This window comes from Grampus griseus, assembly GCF_964374135.1.
Source record: "Grampus griseus genome assembly, chromosome: 6".
NCBI lineage: Eukaryota > Metazoa > Chordata > Mammalia > Artiodactyla > Delphinidae > Grampus > Grampus griseus.
This window is the reverse complement of record NC_139000.1, coordinates 65812100-65831821: the sequence shown is the minus strand read 5'-3', so window position 1 is coordinate 65831821 and position 19722 is coordinate 65812100. Positions and strand designations below refer to the sequence as shown.

Sequence of the window (19722 nt, the reverse complement as noted above, 5' to 3'; positions counted from 1 at the left end):
AATAAAATAAAACGTCAAAACTGGATCACTCATTTATTATTCATTATAACAATAATATTACATAATGCATGGGTAGGAATTTTAGAAGGAAACAAGGAATGAATGCATCCTCCTTGTTAAAAACTGAACCAAGGCTACTCTTTGAGCATGATTCTTTTCAGCCCTGTGAAACCCCTGATTGTCCCTGTTAATTCTAGATAGTTTCAATGCACAAACATAAGTACTCACAGAAGACATATATTGTCATTTTAGGGTGTTAATAATAAACAAAAATGCTGGCATTCTGCATAACAAAGGACATTTCTAAAATGTTAAATTAAGGAGTGAGTATACTTGCCTGACCAGGGTAATATCCATATCCTTCTGGATAAGTTCAGTCTGTTTATTATTCAACTGTAATGATAGAGCATTATATTTACTCTGTGATACTTCAATTTCTTTCCTTGCTTCGATTAAATTGTCTTCAAAGGCCTAAAATTAGAGCACTCATATCACAAATATAATAAATATCAAATAAATAAATAAAATTAAAAGCCTGTTATATTTAATCCACAAAATAACAGTGAAAAATCAGTAGTGCTTTATATTTTGTTTTCATTAAATTAAAAAATGTTAATACAATCAATAAATTTTACACCAGTCACAGGTTACTTTTTTCAGAAACTGTAAAAGTATCATTGTCTCCTGGTGTGAAAGTTAAGAATCTGAAGCTAATAAACTTGAAAATCTATGTAGAAATTTACTTATTAAAATTACCGTAAAGTATTATATAATGAAAAAAGTTAATTACAATGAACAAAAAAAGAGCTCATTTACTTAAATATTACTCAAAACAAATAGATATTTTATTATTTCCTCAACTTTAAATGCAGATACACTCGAGAAGAAAAAATGGTGCAGCAAAAAAATAAAAATAATTTTACAATGTTTCAGGTTCAGATCATGCTGAGTTCACTTGATTGTGGTGAAATTTCACCTAAAGTTCAAAGTTGGTCTTTTCCTCCTGATAATTCTCTAAATCTTTTTTTCATTTTGAAACAATTTTAAAACTGATGTACAAGGAATAAAGATGCAGATGCAGAGAATGGACTTGAGGACACAGGGAGGGGGAAGGGTAAGCTGGGACGAAGTGAGAGAGTGGCATGGACATATATACACTACCAAATGTAAAATAGATAGCTAGTGGGAAGCAGCTGCATGACACAGGGAGATCAGCTGGGTGCTTTGAGTCCACCTAAAGGGATGGGATAGGGAGGGTGTGAGGGAGATGCAAGAGGAAGGAGAAATGGAAATATATGTATATGTATAGCTGATTCACTTTGTTACACAGCAGAAACTAACACACCATTGTAAAGTAATTATACTCTGATAAAGATGTTAAAAAAGAAAAACTGATGTACATTTTTTCAAAAATATTTTTTCTCAACAATATATTATAAAATTAATTTATTTTCATAAAATATTAAATAAATATTTTATCTAAAAGTAGAGGATACCCCAAAATACACTATACATTCATTATGTACAAAAGCGAGCAACAAGCTTTAGGTCAAGCACTAAAAATCTACTCTAGCAATGCACCCATACCTCATATATTCTCCCTGCAGTAACTAGAATGAACTTTTGAAGATAAAAATATTGGCTTTCAGCCAAGATAGCACTGTGAGTACATGCATATCTCACTTTATCATGTTTCCCGTTATTGCACTTCACTGATATTGCATTTTTTTACAAATTGAAGGATTGTGGTAACCCTGCATCAAACAAGTCTATCCATGCCATTTTTCCAACATTTGCTCACTTCATGTCTCAGTGCCATACTTTGGTAATTCAAACTCTTTCATTATTATTATATTTGTTATGGTGACCTGTGATGAATGATATTTGATGTTACTACTACAACTTGCTAAAGGCTCAGATGACAGTTAGCTGTTTTTAGCAATAAAATATTTTTTTAAGATATGTAAACTGTTGTTTTATAAGAAGAATTTAAGAAGAATTACTTCTTAAATTCCCATTTATTAAAAAAGAGTAATGATAGATATATAGGTGGGTGTGTAGGTGGATGTAAGAGAGAAAGAGAGAAGGAAACATGGAAGGAAAGGGAAATGAGAGAAGGGAAGGGAAGGCAGAAAATAACAGGTGTTCGCTGGGACGTGAAGAATTAGGAACCTTTGTGTGTTGCTGGGACTGTAAAAATACTCTCAAAAACAGTATGGGGGGGGTTTCAAAACATTAAAAACAGGACCACCATATAATCCAGCAATCCCACATCTGCATATACATTTAAAAAAACTAAAAGCAGGTTCTTGAAGAGATATCTGTAAACCCATGTTTGTAGCAGCACTATTCACAATAGCCAAGTGGCAGCAACCTAAACGTCAAATGAATAAACAAAACGTGCTATACACATAAAATGAAGCACAATGCAGCCCCCAAAGGAAAGCCTGTCACATGCTACCACATGGATGAACCTTGAGGACATTATGCCTAATGAAACAAATCAGTCACAAAAGGACAAATACCAGATGACTCCACTTATACGAAGTATCTAAAGTAGTCAAATTAATAGATACACAGAATAGAACGGTAGTTACCAAGGCCTAGGGTAAGGGAGCACTAAGCAGTTGTTATTAAAAAACAGAGTTGCAGGTCTTGAAGTCAACAAAGTTCTGGAGATCTCTTTCACAGCAATGTAAATATAGTTAACACTACTGAACTGTACACTTAAAAATGGTTAAGATGGTTAATTTTATGTTATGTGTTTTTTACCACAATAAACAAGGAAGGAAATTTTGACATATGAAAGAACATGGATGGACCTTGAGATAATTATGGAAAGCCAAATAAGCCACTTACAAAAAATAATGTATGACTCCACTTATATGAAGAATCACATAGAGACACAAAGCAGACTAGTGGATGCCTGGAGCTGGGGGGAGGAGAAATGGGAAGTTGTTTTTGAATATAGTTTCACTTTTGAAGGATGAAATGTTTCTGCAACTTGGTTGCATACCAATGTGTATATACTTAACACTGCTGAACTGTATACTTAAAATGATAAAAGATTCTAAATTTTATGTTATATTACTTAACCACAATTTAAAAAAAACCCTATGGAGAGGCCAAGATTTAATTAGATTAGACTGTGGAGCAATTTGTGTCCCAGGATATTGACAAAAACAACAGAAGAATCTAATCAGTCATCAGTTTTTGGAGGCCAACAGCTGGGTGTGATACCAACAGACATATTAAGAAACAAACATATTAACAGACAGATCAAGAGACAGACACATGAACAGACAAATCAAGAGAAGAGACAGTGAAGGAGAGCCCTGCTAAAATCACAGGGTGAATGTGCACATGTCCAGGTCTGTGCTTTATGAAAAGCAACCACGAGAGACTGTTAACAGCATGGGAAACAGATTTCCTAAAATGGCCCAATGAAAACATTAAAAAAACAATGAGCAAACGTCAACAAGCCCTGATGTTATGGCAGTGAGGAACCAGTATCCAAAACTGCTACAGTGGGAATTCCCTGGCGGTCCAGTGGTTAGGACACCACACTTTCACTGCTGAGGGTGCGAGTCCAATCCCTGGTCAGGGAACTAAGATCCCACAAGCCATGCAGCGCAGCCAAAAACAAACACAAACAGACAAAACAAAACCCCAAACTGCTACAGTATATAATTTTATTTTTATTAATTTTTTTTGCTTTGAAAAAGTTACTTTTCTTTTTACTTTATTTTAGATTTATTTTTATTAAGATAACATTGGTTTATAATATTATATGTTTCATGTGTACAACATTATATTTCTACTTCTGTATACCCTACCCTACAGCATGCTCACCACCAAAAATTTAGTTTCCATCCATCACCATACAGTTAACCCCTTTTATCCATTTCACCCCCCACCACCACAACTTCCCCTGGTAACCACTACTGTGTTCTCTGTATCTATGTGTTTGTTTCTCTTTAGTTTATTTTGGTTTTTGTCTGTTTCCTTTTTGATTTCCACATATTAGTGAAATCACACAGTTCTCCATCTGACTCTTTTACTTAGTATAATACCCTCAAGGTCCATACATATTGTCACAAATGGCAAGATTCCATCTTTTTGATGGCTGAGTCGTATTCTACTCTGTGCATATGTGTGTGAGTGTGTGTATGTGTGCGCGCACGTGTGTATGTGTGTGTGTATACCGTATCTTCTTTATCCATTTATTGGTTGATGGGAACTCAGGTTGTTTCTATATCCTAGCTATTGTAAATAATATCACAATGAACATAATGGTGCATATATCTTTTTGAATTAGTGTTTTCATATTCTTTGAATAAATACCCAGACATGGGGTAGCTGAATCATATGGTAGCTCTATTCTTAATTTTTTGGACTCTTCATACAGTTTTCCACAGTGGATGCACCAATTTACATTCCCATCAAGACTATCTGAGGCTCCCCTTTTCTCGACATCCTCAACAGCACCTGTTATTTCTTGTCTTTTTGATAATAGCCATTCTAACATGAGTGAGCTGATATCTCATTGTGGTTTTGATTTGCATTTCCCTAATAATTAGTGATGTTGAACACCTTTTCATGTGCCTGTTAGCCATCTGCATGTCTTCTTTGGGAAAATGTCTAATCAGGTCCTCTGCCCACTTATTAATTGGATTGTTTATTTCTTGAGTTGTATGAGTTCTTTATATATTTTGGATTTTACCTTTTATCAGATATATCATTTGCAAATGTCTTTTCCATTCAGTAGATTGCCTTTTCATTTTGTACATGGTATTCTTTGCTGTGCAGAAGCTTTTTAGGATGATGTAGTCCCATTTGTTTATTTTTGCTTTTGTTTCCCTTGCCTGAAAAGACGTACCCAGAAAGACACTGTTAAGACCAGTGTCAAAGCACATAAAGCCTATGTTATCCTCCGAGTTTTATGGTTTCATGACTTACATTTAAGTCTTTAATCCATTTTGAGTTGATTTTTGTGTATGGTGTGGGACAGTGGTCTAGTTTCATTTTTTTGCATGTGGCTGTCCAGTTTTCCCAACACCATTTATTGAAAAGGCTATAATGTCTTTATATATATATGTTCCTTTGTTGTATATTAATTACCTGTTTATGTGTTGGTTTATTTCTGGGTGCTCAATTCTATTCCATTGATCTATGTATCTGTTTTTCTGAAAATATCATGCTGTTTTGATTAATATGGCTTTGTAGTCTAGCTGGAAATCATGGACTGTGATACCTCCAGCTTTGTTCTTTTTTCTCAGGATTGCTTTGGCTATTCAGGGTCTTTTGTGGTTCCATTATAAATTTTAGAAACTTTTGTTCTATTTCTGTGAACAATGTCCTTTTGACTTGGAAACAGACTGAACTGAAGCTATATATTGTTTTAGGTAGTATGGGTATTTTAACAATGCTAATTCTTCCAACTCATAAGCATAAAATATTTTTCAATTTATGTGTCTTCTCCAATTTCCAGCAACAAGGTCTTACAGTTCTTAGTGTTCAGGTCTTTCACCTCCTTGGTTAAATTTATTCCGATGTATTTCATTCTTTTTGTTGTGATTATAAATATGACTTTTCTTAATTTCTCTTTCTGCTAGATCATTGTTAGCATATACAAACATAACAGAGTTTTGTATGTTGATTTTATACCCTGCAACTCTGCTGTATTTATTTTTTCTAATAGCCTTTTTTGTGGAGTTTTTATGGTTTTCTCTATATAAAATCATGTCATGCACAAACAGTGAGAGTTTTACCCCTTTCTTTCCAATTTGAATTCCTTTTATTTCTTTTTCTTTGCCTAATTGCTCTGGCTAGGACTTCCAATACTAGGACTTCCAATACTATGTTAAATAAGAGTGGCAAAAGTGGCCTCTTTGTCTTGTTGTCTTGTTCCTGATATTAGAGAGAGAGCTTTTAGTTTTTCACCACTTAGTATGATGCTAGATGTGGGCTTGTCATTTACAGCTCTCATTATGATGAGGTATGTTACTATTATAAACATTTAGTTGAGAATTTTTATCAAAAGCCGGTGTTGAATCTTGTCAAATGCCTTTTCTGCATCTACTGAGGTCATCATATGGTCTTCATCCTTTTGTTGATGTGATGTATCACGTTGATTGATTTGCAGATGTTGAAACCTCCTTCTATCACTGGGATAAATCCCACTTGATCACGGTGATGATTCTTTTTTTTTTTATTGCAGTACGTGGGCCTCTCACTGTTGTGGCCTCTCCTGTTGTGGAGCACAGGCTCCAGATGCGCAGGCTCAGAGGCCATGGCTCACGGGCCTAGCCGCTCCGCAGCATGTGGGATCCTCCCGGACCGGGGCACGAACCCGTGTCTCCCTGCATCGGCAGGCGGACTCTCAACCACTGCGCCACCAGGGAAGCCCAGTGATGATTCTTTTAATGTACTGTTTTACTTGGCTTGCTAATATTCTGTTCAGAATTTTTGCATCTATGTTCATCAAAGATATTGGCCTGTAATTTTCTTTTTTCTGTGTGTTTTCTTTGTCTGGTTTTGCTATGAGAGTGATGTTGGCCTAATAAACTGAGTTAGGAATCATTGACTCCTCTTCAGTTTTTTGGAAGAGTTTGAGAAGAATAGGTATTAAATCTTCTTTGAATGTTTGGTAGAATTCACTTGTGAAGTTGTCTAGGCCTGGGGAGCTTTTTGATTACTGTTTCAATTTCTATACTAGTTATGTGGTCTATTCAAATTTTCTATTTCTTCATGATTCAGTCTTGGAAGCTGTATGATTCTAAAAATTTGTCTGTTTTTTCTAGGCTGTTCCACTTGTTGGCATATAGTTGTTCATAATATGCTCTTATAATCCTTTTTTTTTTTTTTTGGTATCCACTGTTATTCCTCCTCTTTCATTTCCAAATTTATTTACCAGAGCCTTGTCTTTTTTCCCTAATGAGTCTAGCTAAAGGTTTGTTGATTTTATCTTTTCAAAGAACCAGCTCTTAATTTCATTGATTTTTTTATTGTCTTTTTAGTCTCCATTTAATTTATTTCCACTATGATCTTTATTATTTATTTCCTTCTACTGACTTCTGGCTTCATTTGTCATTCTTTTTCCAGTTCCTTTAGACGTAAGGTTAGATTGTTCAACTGAGATTTTTCTTGTTTCTTAAAGTAGGCCTGAATGTCTATAAACTTCTCCCTTAGTACTGTTTTTGCTGCCTCCAACAGATTTTGGTTTGTCCTATTTTCCTTTCCATTCATCATCAAATAAATTTTGATTTCTCCTTTGATTTTTTGTTGACCCAATAGTTGCTTAGTAGCATGTTGTTCATTCTCCACATATTTGTGATTTTTCAAGCTTTCTTCTTGTAGTTGATTTCTAGTTTCATACCACTGAAAAGATGCTTGATATGATTTCAATCTTCTTACATTTCTTGAGACTTGTTTTGTGTCCCAATATATGGTCTAACTTCGAGAAAGTTCCATGTACACTTGAGAAGAATATGCATTCTGCTGCATTTGGACTGAATACCCTGTACAAATCTATCAAATCCATTTGGTCTAATGTATCATTTAAGATCACTGTTTCCTTGTTGACTTTTGGCCTGGATGAACTATCCACTGATGCAGGTGGGGTGTTAAACTCCCCTACTATTACTGTGTTACTATCAACTGCTCGTGTTAAAGTCCCCTACTATTACTGTGTTACTGTCAATTGCTCCCTTTAGATTTACTAATAACTGTTTTATATATTTTGGTGCTTCTATGTTAGATGCATATATAAATATTATATCTTCTTGATGAATTGTCCCCTTTATCATTATATACTGTTCAATTTTGTCTCTTGTTACCTTCTTTGGCTTGAAGTCTATTTTGTCTGACATGAGTATGGCTACATCCACTTATTTTGGTTGTCATTTGCTTGGAGTATCATATTCAGTCCCTTCACATTTACCTTACATTTGTCTTTAGAGCTGAGATGAGTCTCCTGGAAACAACGTATACTTGAGTCTTGTTTTTTAATGCATCCAGTCACTCTGTGTCTTTTGATTGGTGAATTCAATCAATTACATTAAGAGTTATAATTGATAGATGATAACTAGTCACTGCCATTTTACCTTTTGTTTTCTGGTTGCTCTATATCTCCATCATTTCTTTTTCTTTCTGTTTATGTCTGCCATTTTGGTTTTCTATGATTTTTTTCTCAGTTTTCTCCTTGTTTATTTTTCATGTCTCTGTTCTAGATTTATGCTTTGTGGTTGCTGTGAGTTTTGTCTAAAACGTCTCATGGATAAAGCACTCTTTTTTCTGTTGACAGCATCTTATCTTCATTTACATATATAGATTACATCCTTTTCCGCTTCCCATTTTGTTTTTGTTGTCTTGAATTATCCCTTTATACGTTGAGAGTTTGTTAGCAAATTGAAGTAGATACAGTTATTTTTTCTACTTTTCCCCTTTAACTTTTATGCTATAAAAAAGCATTTAAAAGCCAATTCTAATAATTACAGCTTTCTGATTCTATTTATCACCTTGCTCGAACTTTTGTGTACTTTTGCCTTTTTGTTTCTGGTAGAAGAGCACCGTTCAACATTTCTTGTAAGGCAGGTCTAGTTTTAATGAACTCTGAGCTTTTATTTATCTGGGAAAATCTTTCTTTCTCCTTCATATCTGAATGATAACTTTGCTGGACGGAGTATTCTTGGGTGATAGTTTTTAATCTTTCAGTATTTTGAGCTTGTCATTCCACTCCCTCCAGGCCTGTAGGGTTTCAGAAATCTGCTGATAGCGTAATGGGGGTTCCTTTGTAGGTTACCATCTTTTTTTCCCTGGCTGAATTTCAAAATCTTCCTTTGTCATTGACTTTTGACAACTTTAATATAATGTGTCTTGGACAAGGTTTTTGCATTGAGGCAGTTTGGGTGTTCTCTTAGCCTCATGGGCTTGTGTATCTAGTTCCTTCCCCACGTTTGGGAAGTTCTCAGCTATTATAAATGAATTCTCTGCTCCCTTCTCCTCTCTTCTCCCTCTGGGGTACCCATTACCCTATTGCTGCCCTTCCTAAAAGAGCTGAATAACTATTGTAGAATTTCCTCATTTTTTTATATCTCAATCCTCTTTCTTCTTCTACTGTATCATTCCAAGATTTCTATCTTTGAGCTCACTAATTCTCTTTTTTTTTAACAAATTTATTTATATTTTATTTATTTATTTTTGGCTGCGTGGGGTCTTCATTGCTGCATGCATGCTTTCTCTAGTTGCTGCGATTGGGGGCTACTCTTCATTGCAGTGCCCAGGATTCTCGTTGCAGTGGCTTCTCTTGTTGAAGAGCAGAGGCTCTAGGCGTGCCACCTTCAGTAGTTGCAGCATGCAGGCTCAGTAGTTGTGGCTCATGGGCTCTAGAGCACAGGCTCAGTAGTTGTGGCGCACAGGCTTAGCTGCTCCAAGGCATGTGGGATCTATCCAGACCAGGGCTCGAACCTGCATCCCCTGCATTGGCAGGCAGATTCTTAACCACTGTGCCACCAGGGAAGTCCATCACTAATTCTCTCTTCACTATGGTCTGCTCTATATCCAATGCTTTCTAATGCATTCTTCATCTCATTTATTGAATTCTTAAGCTCCAGAATTGTGGTTTGGTTCTTTTCTTTTCTTTTTATTTTTTTATTTTTATTTTTTGTGGTACGCGGGCCCCTCACTGTTGTGGCCTCTCCCGTTGCGGAGCACAGGCTCCGGACGCGCAGGCTCAGTGGCCATGGCTCATGGGCCCAGCCGCTCCGCAGCATGTGGGATCCTCCCAGACTGGAGCACAAACCCGTGTCCCCTGCATTGGCAGGTGGACTCTCAACCACTGCGCCACCAGGGAAGCCCCTTGGTTCTTTTCTTTTAGTTTCAACCTCTTTGGTAAATTATTCCTTCTGTTCATTAATTTTATTCCTGAGCTCAATGAACACCCTTTTTGAGTTTCTTCATGACAACTCTCTTGAATTCTCTATCAATCAGATTGCAATGTTCCATGACTTTAAGTTTAATTTATGTGAAATTGTCATTTTCTTTTTGTGGTACAATGTTACTGTGGTTTTTCATGGTGCTTGATAAATTGTTCCTCTGCTGGTGCATGTGAAGTAGGGAACACCTTTCTGCTTGATACTAGCAATTCAACAGGTTAGAAATTAGAGGTCTTTCTTTTGATTTCCAGTAGGTAGTGATATAGCACAAGTTTTGGGTTTCTCTTACCTGAGCTGCCTCTGATTCTACTTGAGAGTCTGCACTTTCCACGTTCCATCGCCTCTGTCAGGTGTGGCCCTGTGCATTCATTATTGTTTCTTGTGTCTCTGGGGTCATTGGTACCTTGCTTCTGCCAGTGTCACAGTTGCTGCTGCCTGGGGCCCTTGGATGGTGGGCTCTTCCCTCATCTGGGATCCAAAGTTGAAGGTTCCACTATCATGGGGGAAAGGGAAGGGGGAGCCAGGGTCCTACGGGTGCCTCTATGGTGTCCAGTGTTGTAAGTTTCCTGCAAGTGCCTCTGTGGTGTCCAGTGTTATAAGCTCCACAGATGAGATGTGCATGTGAGAGGCTGGAGTAATGGGTGCCTTAGCAGCTGGAGGAACGGGGTACCAGGCCCCACTACCACTGCTGCCCGGTTACTTGTGGCTGTAGTAACCATGTGGCCAGGAGGCTTGAGTCATGTGCACCACGTCCCCTGCCACTGCCAGGTTCTCTGGGGTTGTGGGTTCAGCTGCCATGGCTGATGGACCAGGACTTCAAGCATGCCTCTGCTGTTCCCTTGGTTCAGCCTCCTCCATGTGTTCCAGTCCACCCACCTTTAGATGCACAGATGTGTGGAATTCTCCAGCAACCTGATATATTGGACAGAGGCTTCGTTGTTGTGTTTTAGATGTTTTAGTAGTTGTAGATTGAAGGGGAAAGACAAAGATAGCTTTTCATTCTGCCACGGTGCTGAATTGACTCCTCCTAGCATATAACTTGAAATGTACATTTTTCAACAAAAAAATTACAACATGCAAAGAAAAGGTGTCATTCATGCAAAGCAAAGAAAGTAAGCAATAGCAACTGCCCATGAGAGGATCCAGATACCAGCCTTCACAAAGACTTCAAAAGAGGCATTATAAGTATATTTAAAAAGTAAAAGAAAATCATGTTTTAAAAAGTATCATATCATTTTTAAAAAGTTAAAATGACAGTATCTCATCTGATGGAAAATACCAATAAAGTAATATAAATTGTTTTGAAACATCCAAATGGAAATTCTGGTGCTAAAAAGCACAGTGACTAAAATGAAAACAAACAAAAAAACCTCACTAGAAGAGCTCAACATTTAATATGAACTGACAGGAATAAGAACAAAAAACTTGAAGCTATATCAAGAAAAAAGAATAATACAAATTAATAGCCCCAGAGGAATACTGGACACCACTAAATGCACCAATATAAGCATAAAGGGACTACCAGAACGAGAGGCAATAGAATAAGGACAGAAAAAAATACTCAAAGAAATAATGGTCAAAAACTACCAAATGGGCTTCCCTGATGGCGCAGTGGTTGAGAGTCCACCTGCCGATGCAGGGGACACGAGTTCGTGCCCCGGTATGGGAAGATCCCACATGCCGCGGAGCAGCTGGGCCCGTGAGCCATGGCCGCTGAGCCTGCGCGTCCAGAGCCTGCGCGTCCGGAGCCTGTGCTCCGCAATGGGAGAGGCCACAACAGTGAGAGGCCCACGTACAGAAAAACAAACAAACAAACAAACAAAATTATACAACTATATGTTTTTAAAAGATACTATCATATCCAAAGACACAAAAAGATTGAAAATCAAAGGATGAGAAAAGATATTCCATGAAAATAATAAACAAAAGAGAGTTAGGATGGACATAAGAATGTTGGACAAAATAAAATAAGTCAAAAACTGTTATAAGAGACAAAAGAGGACATAATATATTGATCAATGAGTCAATTCATCAAGGTGTAACCACTATAAACATACATGCACCAAAAACCAGAGCCTTAAAATATATAAAGTATAGAATTGAAGGAAGAAATAGAGTTTTACAATAATAGTTGGAGAATATAGGCCACTTTAAATAATGATAGAACATCTATATAGATGGTCACTAAGGATACAAAGAGCCTGAAAAACACTATAAACCAAGTATACCTAACAGATGTATATGGAACACTCTACCTCAAAACAGCAGAATATACATATTTCTTAAGTACACACAGAACATTCGCCATATAAGACCATATGTCAAGCAATAAAAAAGCTCATAATAAACTTTAAAAACTTAAACTAATAGAAAGTATCTTTTCCAACCACAGTGGAATGGAGCTAGAACTCAGTAACAGAAGGAAAACTGAAAAATTCAAAATATATGGAAATTAAACAATACACACTTAAACAGCCAATAGATCAAAGAAGAAATCACAAGAGAATCAGAAAATATCCAGAGACAAATGAAAACAAAAACATAACATGCTAGGACTTCCGTGGTGGCACAGTGGTTAAGAATCTGCCTGCCAATGTAGGGGACACGGGTTCAAGCCCTGGTCCAGGAAGATCCCATATGCCATGGAGCAACTACGCCTGTGTACCACAACTACTGAGTCTGCGCTCTAGAGCCCACGAGCCACAACTACTGAGCCTGCATGCCACAACTACTGAAGCCCACGTGCCTACAGCACATGCTCTGCAACAAGAGAAGCCACCGCAATGAGAAGACCGCGCACCACAACAAAGAGTATTCCCCACTCGCCTCAACTAGAGAAAGCCTGCATGCAGTAATGAAGACCCAACGCAGCCAAAAATAAATTTTTTTTTTTTTTTTTTTTTTTGCAGTACGCGGGCCTCTCACTGTTGTGGCCTCTCCCATTGCGGAGCACAGGCTCCAGACGTGCAGGCTCAGTGGCCATGGCTCACGGACCCAGCCGCTCCGCGGCATGTGGGATCTTCCTGGACCAGGACACGAACCCGTGTCCCCTGTATCGGCAGGCGGACTCTCAACCACTGCACCACCAGGGAAGCCCTAAATAAATGTTTTTTAAAAAAACACATAACATGCCAAAACTTACAGGATGTAGCAAAGGCAATGCTCAGAGGGACACGTATAGCTGTAAATGCCTACACTAAAAACGGTGACAGGTATTCAATACAATCTCTACCAAAATCATCTCAGCTTGCTTTTTTTTTGCAAGAAATGGAAAAGCTGATTCTAAAATTCATATAGAAATGCAAGACACACAGAATAGCCAACCTTGAAAATGGAAGAATTTGGAGGACACACAAATCCCACCTGCAAAACTTACTATAAGTCTACAATAATCAATGTAGTGTGGCATATGAATGAGGATAAATGTATAGATCAAAGGAACAGAATTGAGGTCCAGAAATAAACCCTTATATTTACAGTCAACTGATTTTCAATAAACATGGCACGATAAATTCAGTGGGGGAAGAACAGTCTTTTTTAACAAACGGAGCTGGGACAACTGAATACACGTGCAAGAGAATGAAGCTGGATTCCTATCAAACATTATATTCAAAAATTAACTCAAAATGGATAAAGACATAAAGGTAAGAAATAAAACTCTTAGAAGAAAACATAAGTGTCCAATTTCATGATCTTTGATTAGGCAATGGTTTCTCAAGATGCATATCTGAGATGCATCTGAGAATGCCCAAAAGCATGGGCAACAAAAGAAAAAGGAGATAAATTAATTATCAAAATTTTAAACTTTTGTGTTCAAATACTACCATTAAGGATGTAAAAAACAACTCAGAAAACTGAAGAAAATAGTTTCAAATTATATCAATAAAAAGAGGCTTGTAACCAGAATATATGCAAAAGAAATGATTTCACATTTCTTCAAAGACATGAAAATGGCCAATAACATATAAAAAGATGACCAGAATTATTAGCTATCAGGGAAAAGCAAATCAAAACCACAATGAGATGCCATTCACATCCACAAAGATGGCTCCAATCAAAAAGATAGACAATAACAAGTGCTGACGAGGACAAAGAGAAATCAGAACGCTCAGTAACTCCTGTTTGGAATGTAAAATAGTACAGCTGCTTTTGAAAACAGTCTGACAGTTCCTCAGAAGCTTAAAAACAGAATTATCACATGAACTAGTAATCTCTCTTTGGTATGTACCTATGAGAAATAAAAATGTGTGATGTATACACAAAATATTGTACACAGATATTTGTAGCAGTATTATTCATAACACAAATATCCTTCTACTTGAGATAAATGAATAAAATGTAGGATATTTATATAATAGAATATTATTAAACTATAAAAAGAATGAAGTACTGATACATGTTACAACATGGATAAACCCTGAAAACATTATTCTAAGTGGAAGAAGTGAGTCACAAAAGATCATACACTATAATTTCATTAATGTGAAATGTTTCGAGCAGATAAATCTATATATAGAGAAAGGCCATAAGTGGTTATCTCGGGCTGCAGAGCTAAGGATAAATGAGGAGTGATTGTTAAAGGTTACAGGGCTTCTTTTGGGGATGATGAAAATGTTCTAAAAGTAATTTTGATAATAGTTGCACAACTCTGCATAAACTAAAAACTATTGGCCTGTACACTTTAAATGGATTAAACGTATGGTATGTGAATTATACACCAAAAGGAAAGAAAGAGAGTTTTCTTACTGACAATGTAATTATATAACTTAGAAAAATCTAGAAAATGTACACATTTTTTGAACTAAGACATTTGGGGAAAATTGTTGAAAAGAAGCTCAAGATAATTCAATAATATTGCTGTCTTCTAGAAATAATTAATTAAAAATATAATTTAAAATATTATTCAGCAAAAAAATATTTAGCATAAAACAATATTTTAATATTAATAGCTAGGAATAAATCTAATAAAAATGAACAGTACCGTTCTAAGAAACTTACAAAACCACATGCCACATTCTTAAATAGCAGGATTATAATTCTTCCAAAATTAATTCATAAATTAGATGATGTTCCAACCTGCTTTCTAACAGAATTTTTCAGTAAAGCTAATGAAATGATCCTTAAATATTATTAGATAGTGAAGAGGCACATATAGGGCTCATGACTTACAAAAAGAAGAATAAAGAAGTAGATCACCCTACAAAACAATGAGTAAAATTCTAAAACTACAATACCTAAAACCATGAAAATAACAGGTTTTCCAGAAAGTCCAGAAACAGGAAGTCCAGAAACAAACCCAAACATACCCATGGAAACTTAGAGATGTGAGAGAGACTGAATCAGAAATCAATAAACTACTGAATAAACGGTGTGGAAGACGACACCCAAAAATGAATTCTAAATAGATTAAAAATGTTAGGGTAAGGAATACTTAAGAATATAAGACTTCTAAAACAAAAACATTAGAGAAGGAAATAATAAAAATGACTATAAAAATTCACAAATTTTTGAATGTTTAATTCACCTTATTCAAGACTCACTGAACAGAAGGTATGTGTGATATATATATATTTTTAAAAGTATTGCTATCTAGAATAAAGAATGCTTACAAATTAATAAGAAAAGATAAGCACTCTAATAGAAAAAAAAGTCAGAACTGAAAATCACAGTAAATCATAGAATGGACTATTTGAATGGCAAATAAGGAAATGAAATCATCATCGAAAAATCATGCAGCTATGATTAACACAAGGAAGTACCACTTACCCTTATGACACTACCAAACTGCTTAAAGGCTGTAGGGAAGCAGAAACTGATATAAAAATAAGAAAACAAATGTGCCAGAATTCACTTCTCTCAATGGCTCAGTCATTCCCTGATTGTGCACTAACAGAATTACTGTATGTATTTCTTTAAATATCTGCAATGAATAGATTCACACACTCAGAAAGACAAATCCTTAAATAATCAGGCACACGTGCATACACTCACACACACGTAGACACACATATCCATTCTTACTATATTTTAATAGCACTATATATATATATATGTGTGTATACTTATGTTATATATTCTTCTTAAGCATGTGTACATAGAGGAACTATCATATTTACTAGCACTAAAATTTGTCTGAGGCCTTTTCAACAAAATCTATGTTAAAAGAGAAACCTGAAATTCGGTGGGAAAAAATGAACAAAAACATTCTCAAGACCAAGAGAAAGCTACAAGAAAATATTATTTTGAAAAACAACTGATCAAAAAGGATATAAGAATATTATAAAGATTGATTGCACCTTTTATCTTCTATAAAAGTAAAATTTTATGATGAATAAGGCCCTCTCAAGCCAAAGAAACACATATAAAACACATGTGAGTATTTTTTAACTGTTTTGTGCTTTTTTTACATAGTTTTTAAAGGACCTGGAAAATACAGTATTAAAACTATATTGCAATGAATCCTAGCTGTATTTATAAATTTAATCCCTAACTGCAAAAAGCCAAAATTCATAATTCTAAATATGTTTTTTCAAAACATGTTTTATTTCAAAATGCAACAGCCTTTATTTTTTAATGATTACATTTTAGATAAGTATTTGAAGTCAGTTTCCTGCTTTGCAACATCAATTTTTAAAAAGCTGTGGGTCTTAACTGAAGGAATATAAATTAATGCTAGTCCCCACTGGTGGATATGAATATATAACTTGTTATTTAAAGAAAATAACATGTAATAAACTTCCTATAAGAAGTTAGATCCAAAATAACAGCACAGATTCCATTCTCATTGCATACCTTTATTTTTGCATCAATGCTATACTTTTCTTTTCTCCAGTGTGCTTCCTGCTTCCTCAGTTTCTCCAGGTCATTTAGCAGGTCAGCGCAGTGGGTACTTAATTTCTCATTTTTCTCCTTCAGATTTTTTATAACCAGTCTGTTTTGCTCTTCCTTATTCTGTACACACTCCTTAGTGTCCTGTAGAACAGTACCACAGGGGCCGATAAACAAAACAGAATGAAACAAACCAAAAAATAGGTGAGAACTAATCAGCAAATATAAACTGTACAATTTTACCCCCACAGCAGCTTCTATATTTGATGGCCAAGGTCACCTGTATACTTTTATTGGCCTCTTTTCATGCAGGTGGATGGGTCATATTTTTTCACTGGATGACAGCTTTGATGAGTACACATTTGCAAAGAGCCCATTAATTGATCAAGCTGCCTTTGATGCTGTCCCCAGCTATTTCTGAGACCCACACAGACATATCCTCCCAGACCTGGGTTTTATCAATTAATAATGCCAGTCCCATCAGAATCTAATTACAAGAAGCCACATATTCACACTCCTACTTTCTTAGCTCCATTTCCATCATTAACTATTTATCTTAAAGTTATAAAGCTTAGAGTCTTAGCTTTAAAGCATCTTTCTCAGAGTTTCTGCATGTAAGAAAACTGTATGGTACAGCAGGGCCTAAGGCAATTTTTCCTCCAAGCTTGTCACTTTCTGTGCCACAAAGGCTGACAAAGCTTTAAGTAGGACTTCAAAGAAAGTACTGTAAAACTATGTACAAGTCAACACACCTTAACTTCTTGACTTTTATCTTTAAATTTCTTCTGCAAGTCACTGAATTCTTTCCTTAAGAAAGCATTTTCTTCATCTACTGCAACCTTCCGTTTTACAAGGTCATTTATTTCCTGTTTTAGTCCTGATTTTCTCTATGGAAAAAAGCAAAATTACTGATGAGCTGGTATTTCTAAGAAAAAGAATACAGTTTTGTGAAAGCATAAGCAATTTTAAAGAATGAAAAATGGAAAGTCTGCCTTGATACAAAAAGTATCTTGCTCTGTAGAAAGAATATTCAGAATATTAAAATTGCCATAATTTTTAACTGAATATTCTTCTCACCTACCAGAGTAAATGCTATCTAATTGGACGATGTATCCATGACTCAATTCTTAGTTTCCCTCTTCTCAAATCTTTACAGCTTTTCCCTCAGAAAATTTACCCACTCTCTTGGCTTCTGATCTCATCTCTGTCTGAAAGACTACAAAATCCATAATCCAGCCCTGACTCTTTCCCAATCACCAATCCCACATTTCCAGTTTTCTCTAAAATACCTCCATCTGAATTATCTGCTGCCACCTCGAACCAACATGCTAAAACAGACATCCATGTCCTGATATTAACTCTTTACTAAACTTACTCAACTTTTGTCAACCCACTCATTTTTTCAACCAATATTTGAAACTAGTAGCTCTTAAACTTTTTTGCAGTGTTTAATTTAGAATTTCTATTTTATTTAAACATTATTAAATTCATACTTGATATATGCTTTGTTATATTTTACCTTTATTATATATAGTAAAACTACATTATTTTTTAAAATTTTTATTGGAGTATAGTTGATTTATAATGTTGTATAAGTTTCTGCTGCACAGTAAAGTGAATCAGTTATACACATACATATATCCACTCTTTTTTGTACTCTTTCTCCATATATGCCATTGTAGAGTATTAAGTACAGCTCCCTGTGCTATACAGTACATTCTTATCAGTTATCTATTTTATATATAGTAGTGTATGTATGAAACTTTTATTTCATCTCTGTGTATACTGGGTCATGAAGTAAAATGTATTTTTTTCAGTGTGGGGATCACATTAATAAAACATTGCTTTTGATTATTTATATTAAGAGGTGGCATTACTAGTTCATAGGTTATATGCACTTCAAGAGTTCTCATAGCTCCACATGTGCACCAACATGACGCTCAAGCTTGGTAAGTTTTTACAAATGAGATATAAATGGTACCTCATATTACTTTTAATTTTTATTTCCTATTTTAATTATTAGGGCATATCAAAATGTGTTTGACATCAATCAAACAGCATAAAAACAGATGCATAACATGGCCCATCCACAATTCACAGCCTATTTTTCCTTTCTCATCTAAGTCTCAGCCTCCTTCAATATTCAATTTCTACCTCCTCAATGAAGCCTTCCCCAGCTATCACAGTAATTTCTGCTATTTCTAAATTTCTGTATTGCCTACATTATTCATTTGACACATAACAAATTACCTAGTCTTACTGATTATCTATGTACACATACTATCTCCCAAACTAGATTATAGTAAATGTTTATGAATGAGACTGACACTGAATGATAAATTCAATCATATGAACCCTAAGACTGAAATACCTACAGGCCTATCCTTTCAAAGGAGAACTGACAAAAATTGAGCATCCTCACCTATTCTGGAGACTATCAGGAAGGTGCGACACTAGATCAAATGATTTAAGGTTCAGAAGGGTTTGCCCAATAATGTGAACTAAACTTAACTTGACAATATAAATGACACCAATAGCAAGCCCTTTCATGAAAATTACTTAATATATTAAAATGTTGGCATTTGAGTGAATTTAGTAATCCACAGGACAAATATAGACTTAATTTCTAAATAAAAACACAAAATACAGTGGGAACTTAGTTAACCAAAACTATCAAATTTTGATAATTAGTTTAATAATTGGTATTATATATTATAATCATTAAAGTAATAAGTTAGACAAAGATGTACTCCCAACGGAAGAGGACTGATAAACTCTCAAAGATCTGTTAAATTTTGTATAACTCCAAACATTTTCCTGATAAAATATACCCTCAATGATCTAGTTTCTATAATGAAAGCACAGGTATATATAGTTACAATTCATTTATTTTGTTTTCTTTTTTACTGAGGTATAGTTGATTTATAATAAATTATATAAGTTTCAGGTGTATAACATG

At 35.3% G+C, this 19722-nt stretch overlaps 1 protein-coding gene across 4 annotated transcripts in view; it reads right to left on the bottom strand.

Annotated features, from left to right (window-relative positions):
• The window catches only part of CNTLN (centlein), a gene marked incomplete at its 5' end in the record, with an annotated part of 329914 nt that overhangs the window by 208030 nt on the left and 102162 nt on the right, over positions 1-19722 (bottom strand). For all 4 annotated transcript variants that reach the window (XM_082656525.1, XM_082656528.1, XM_082656526.1 and 1 more), the window contains 3 exons: positions 334-471; positions 16728-16907; positions 17516-17650. In XM_082656525.1, the coding sequence (XP_082512651.1) occupies positions 334-471; positions 16728-16907; positions 17516-17650 (453 nt within the window). The remainder of the gene's footprint in view (positions 1-333; positions 472-16727; positions 16908-17515; positions 17651-19722) is intronic.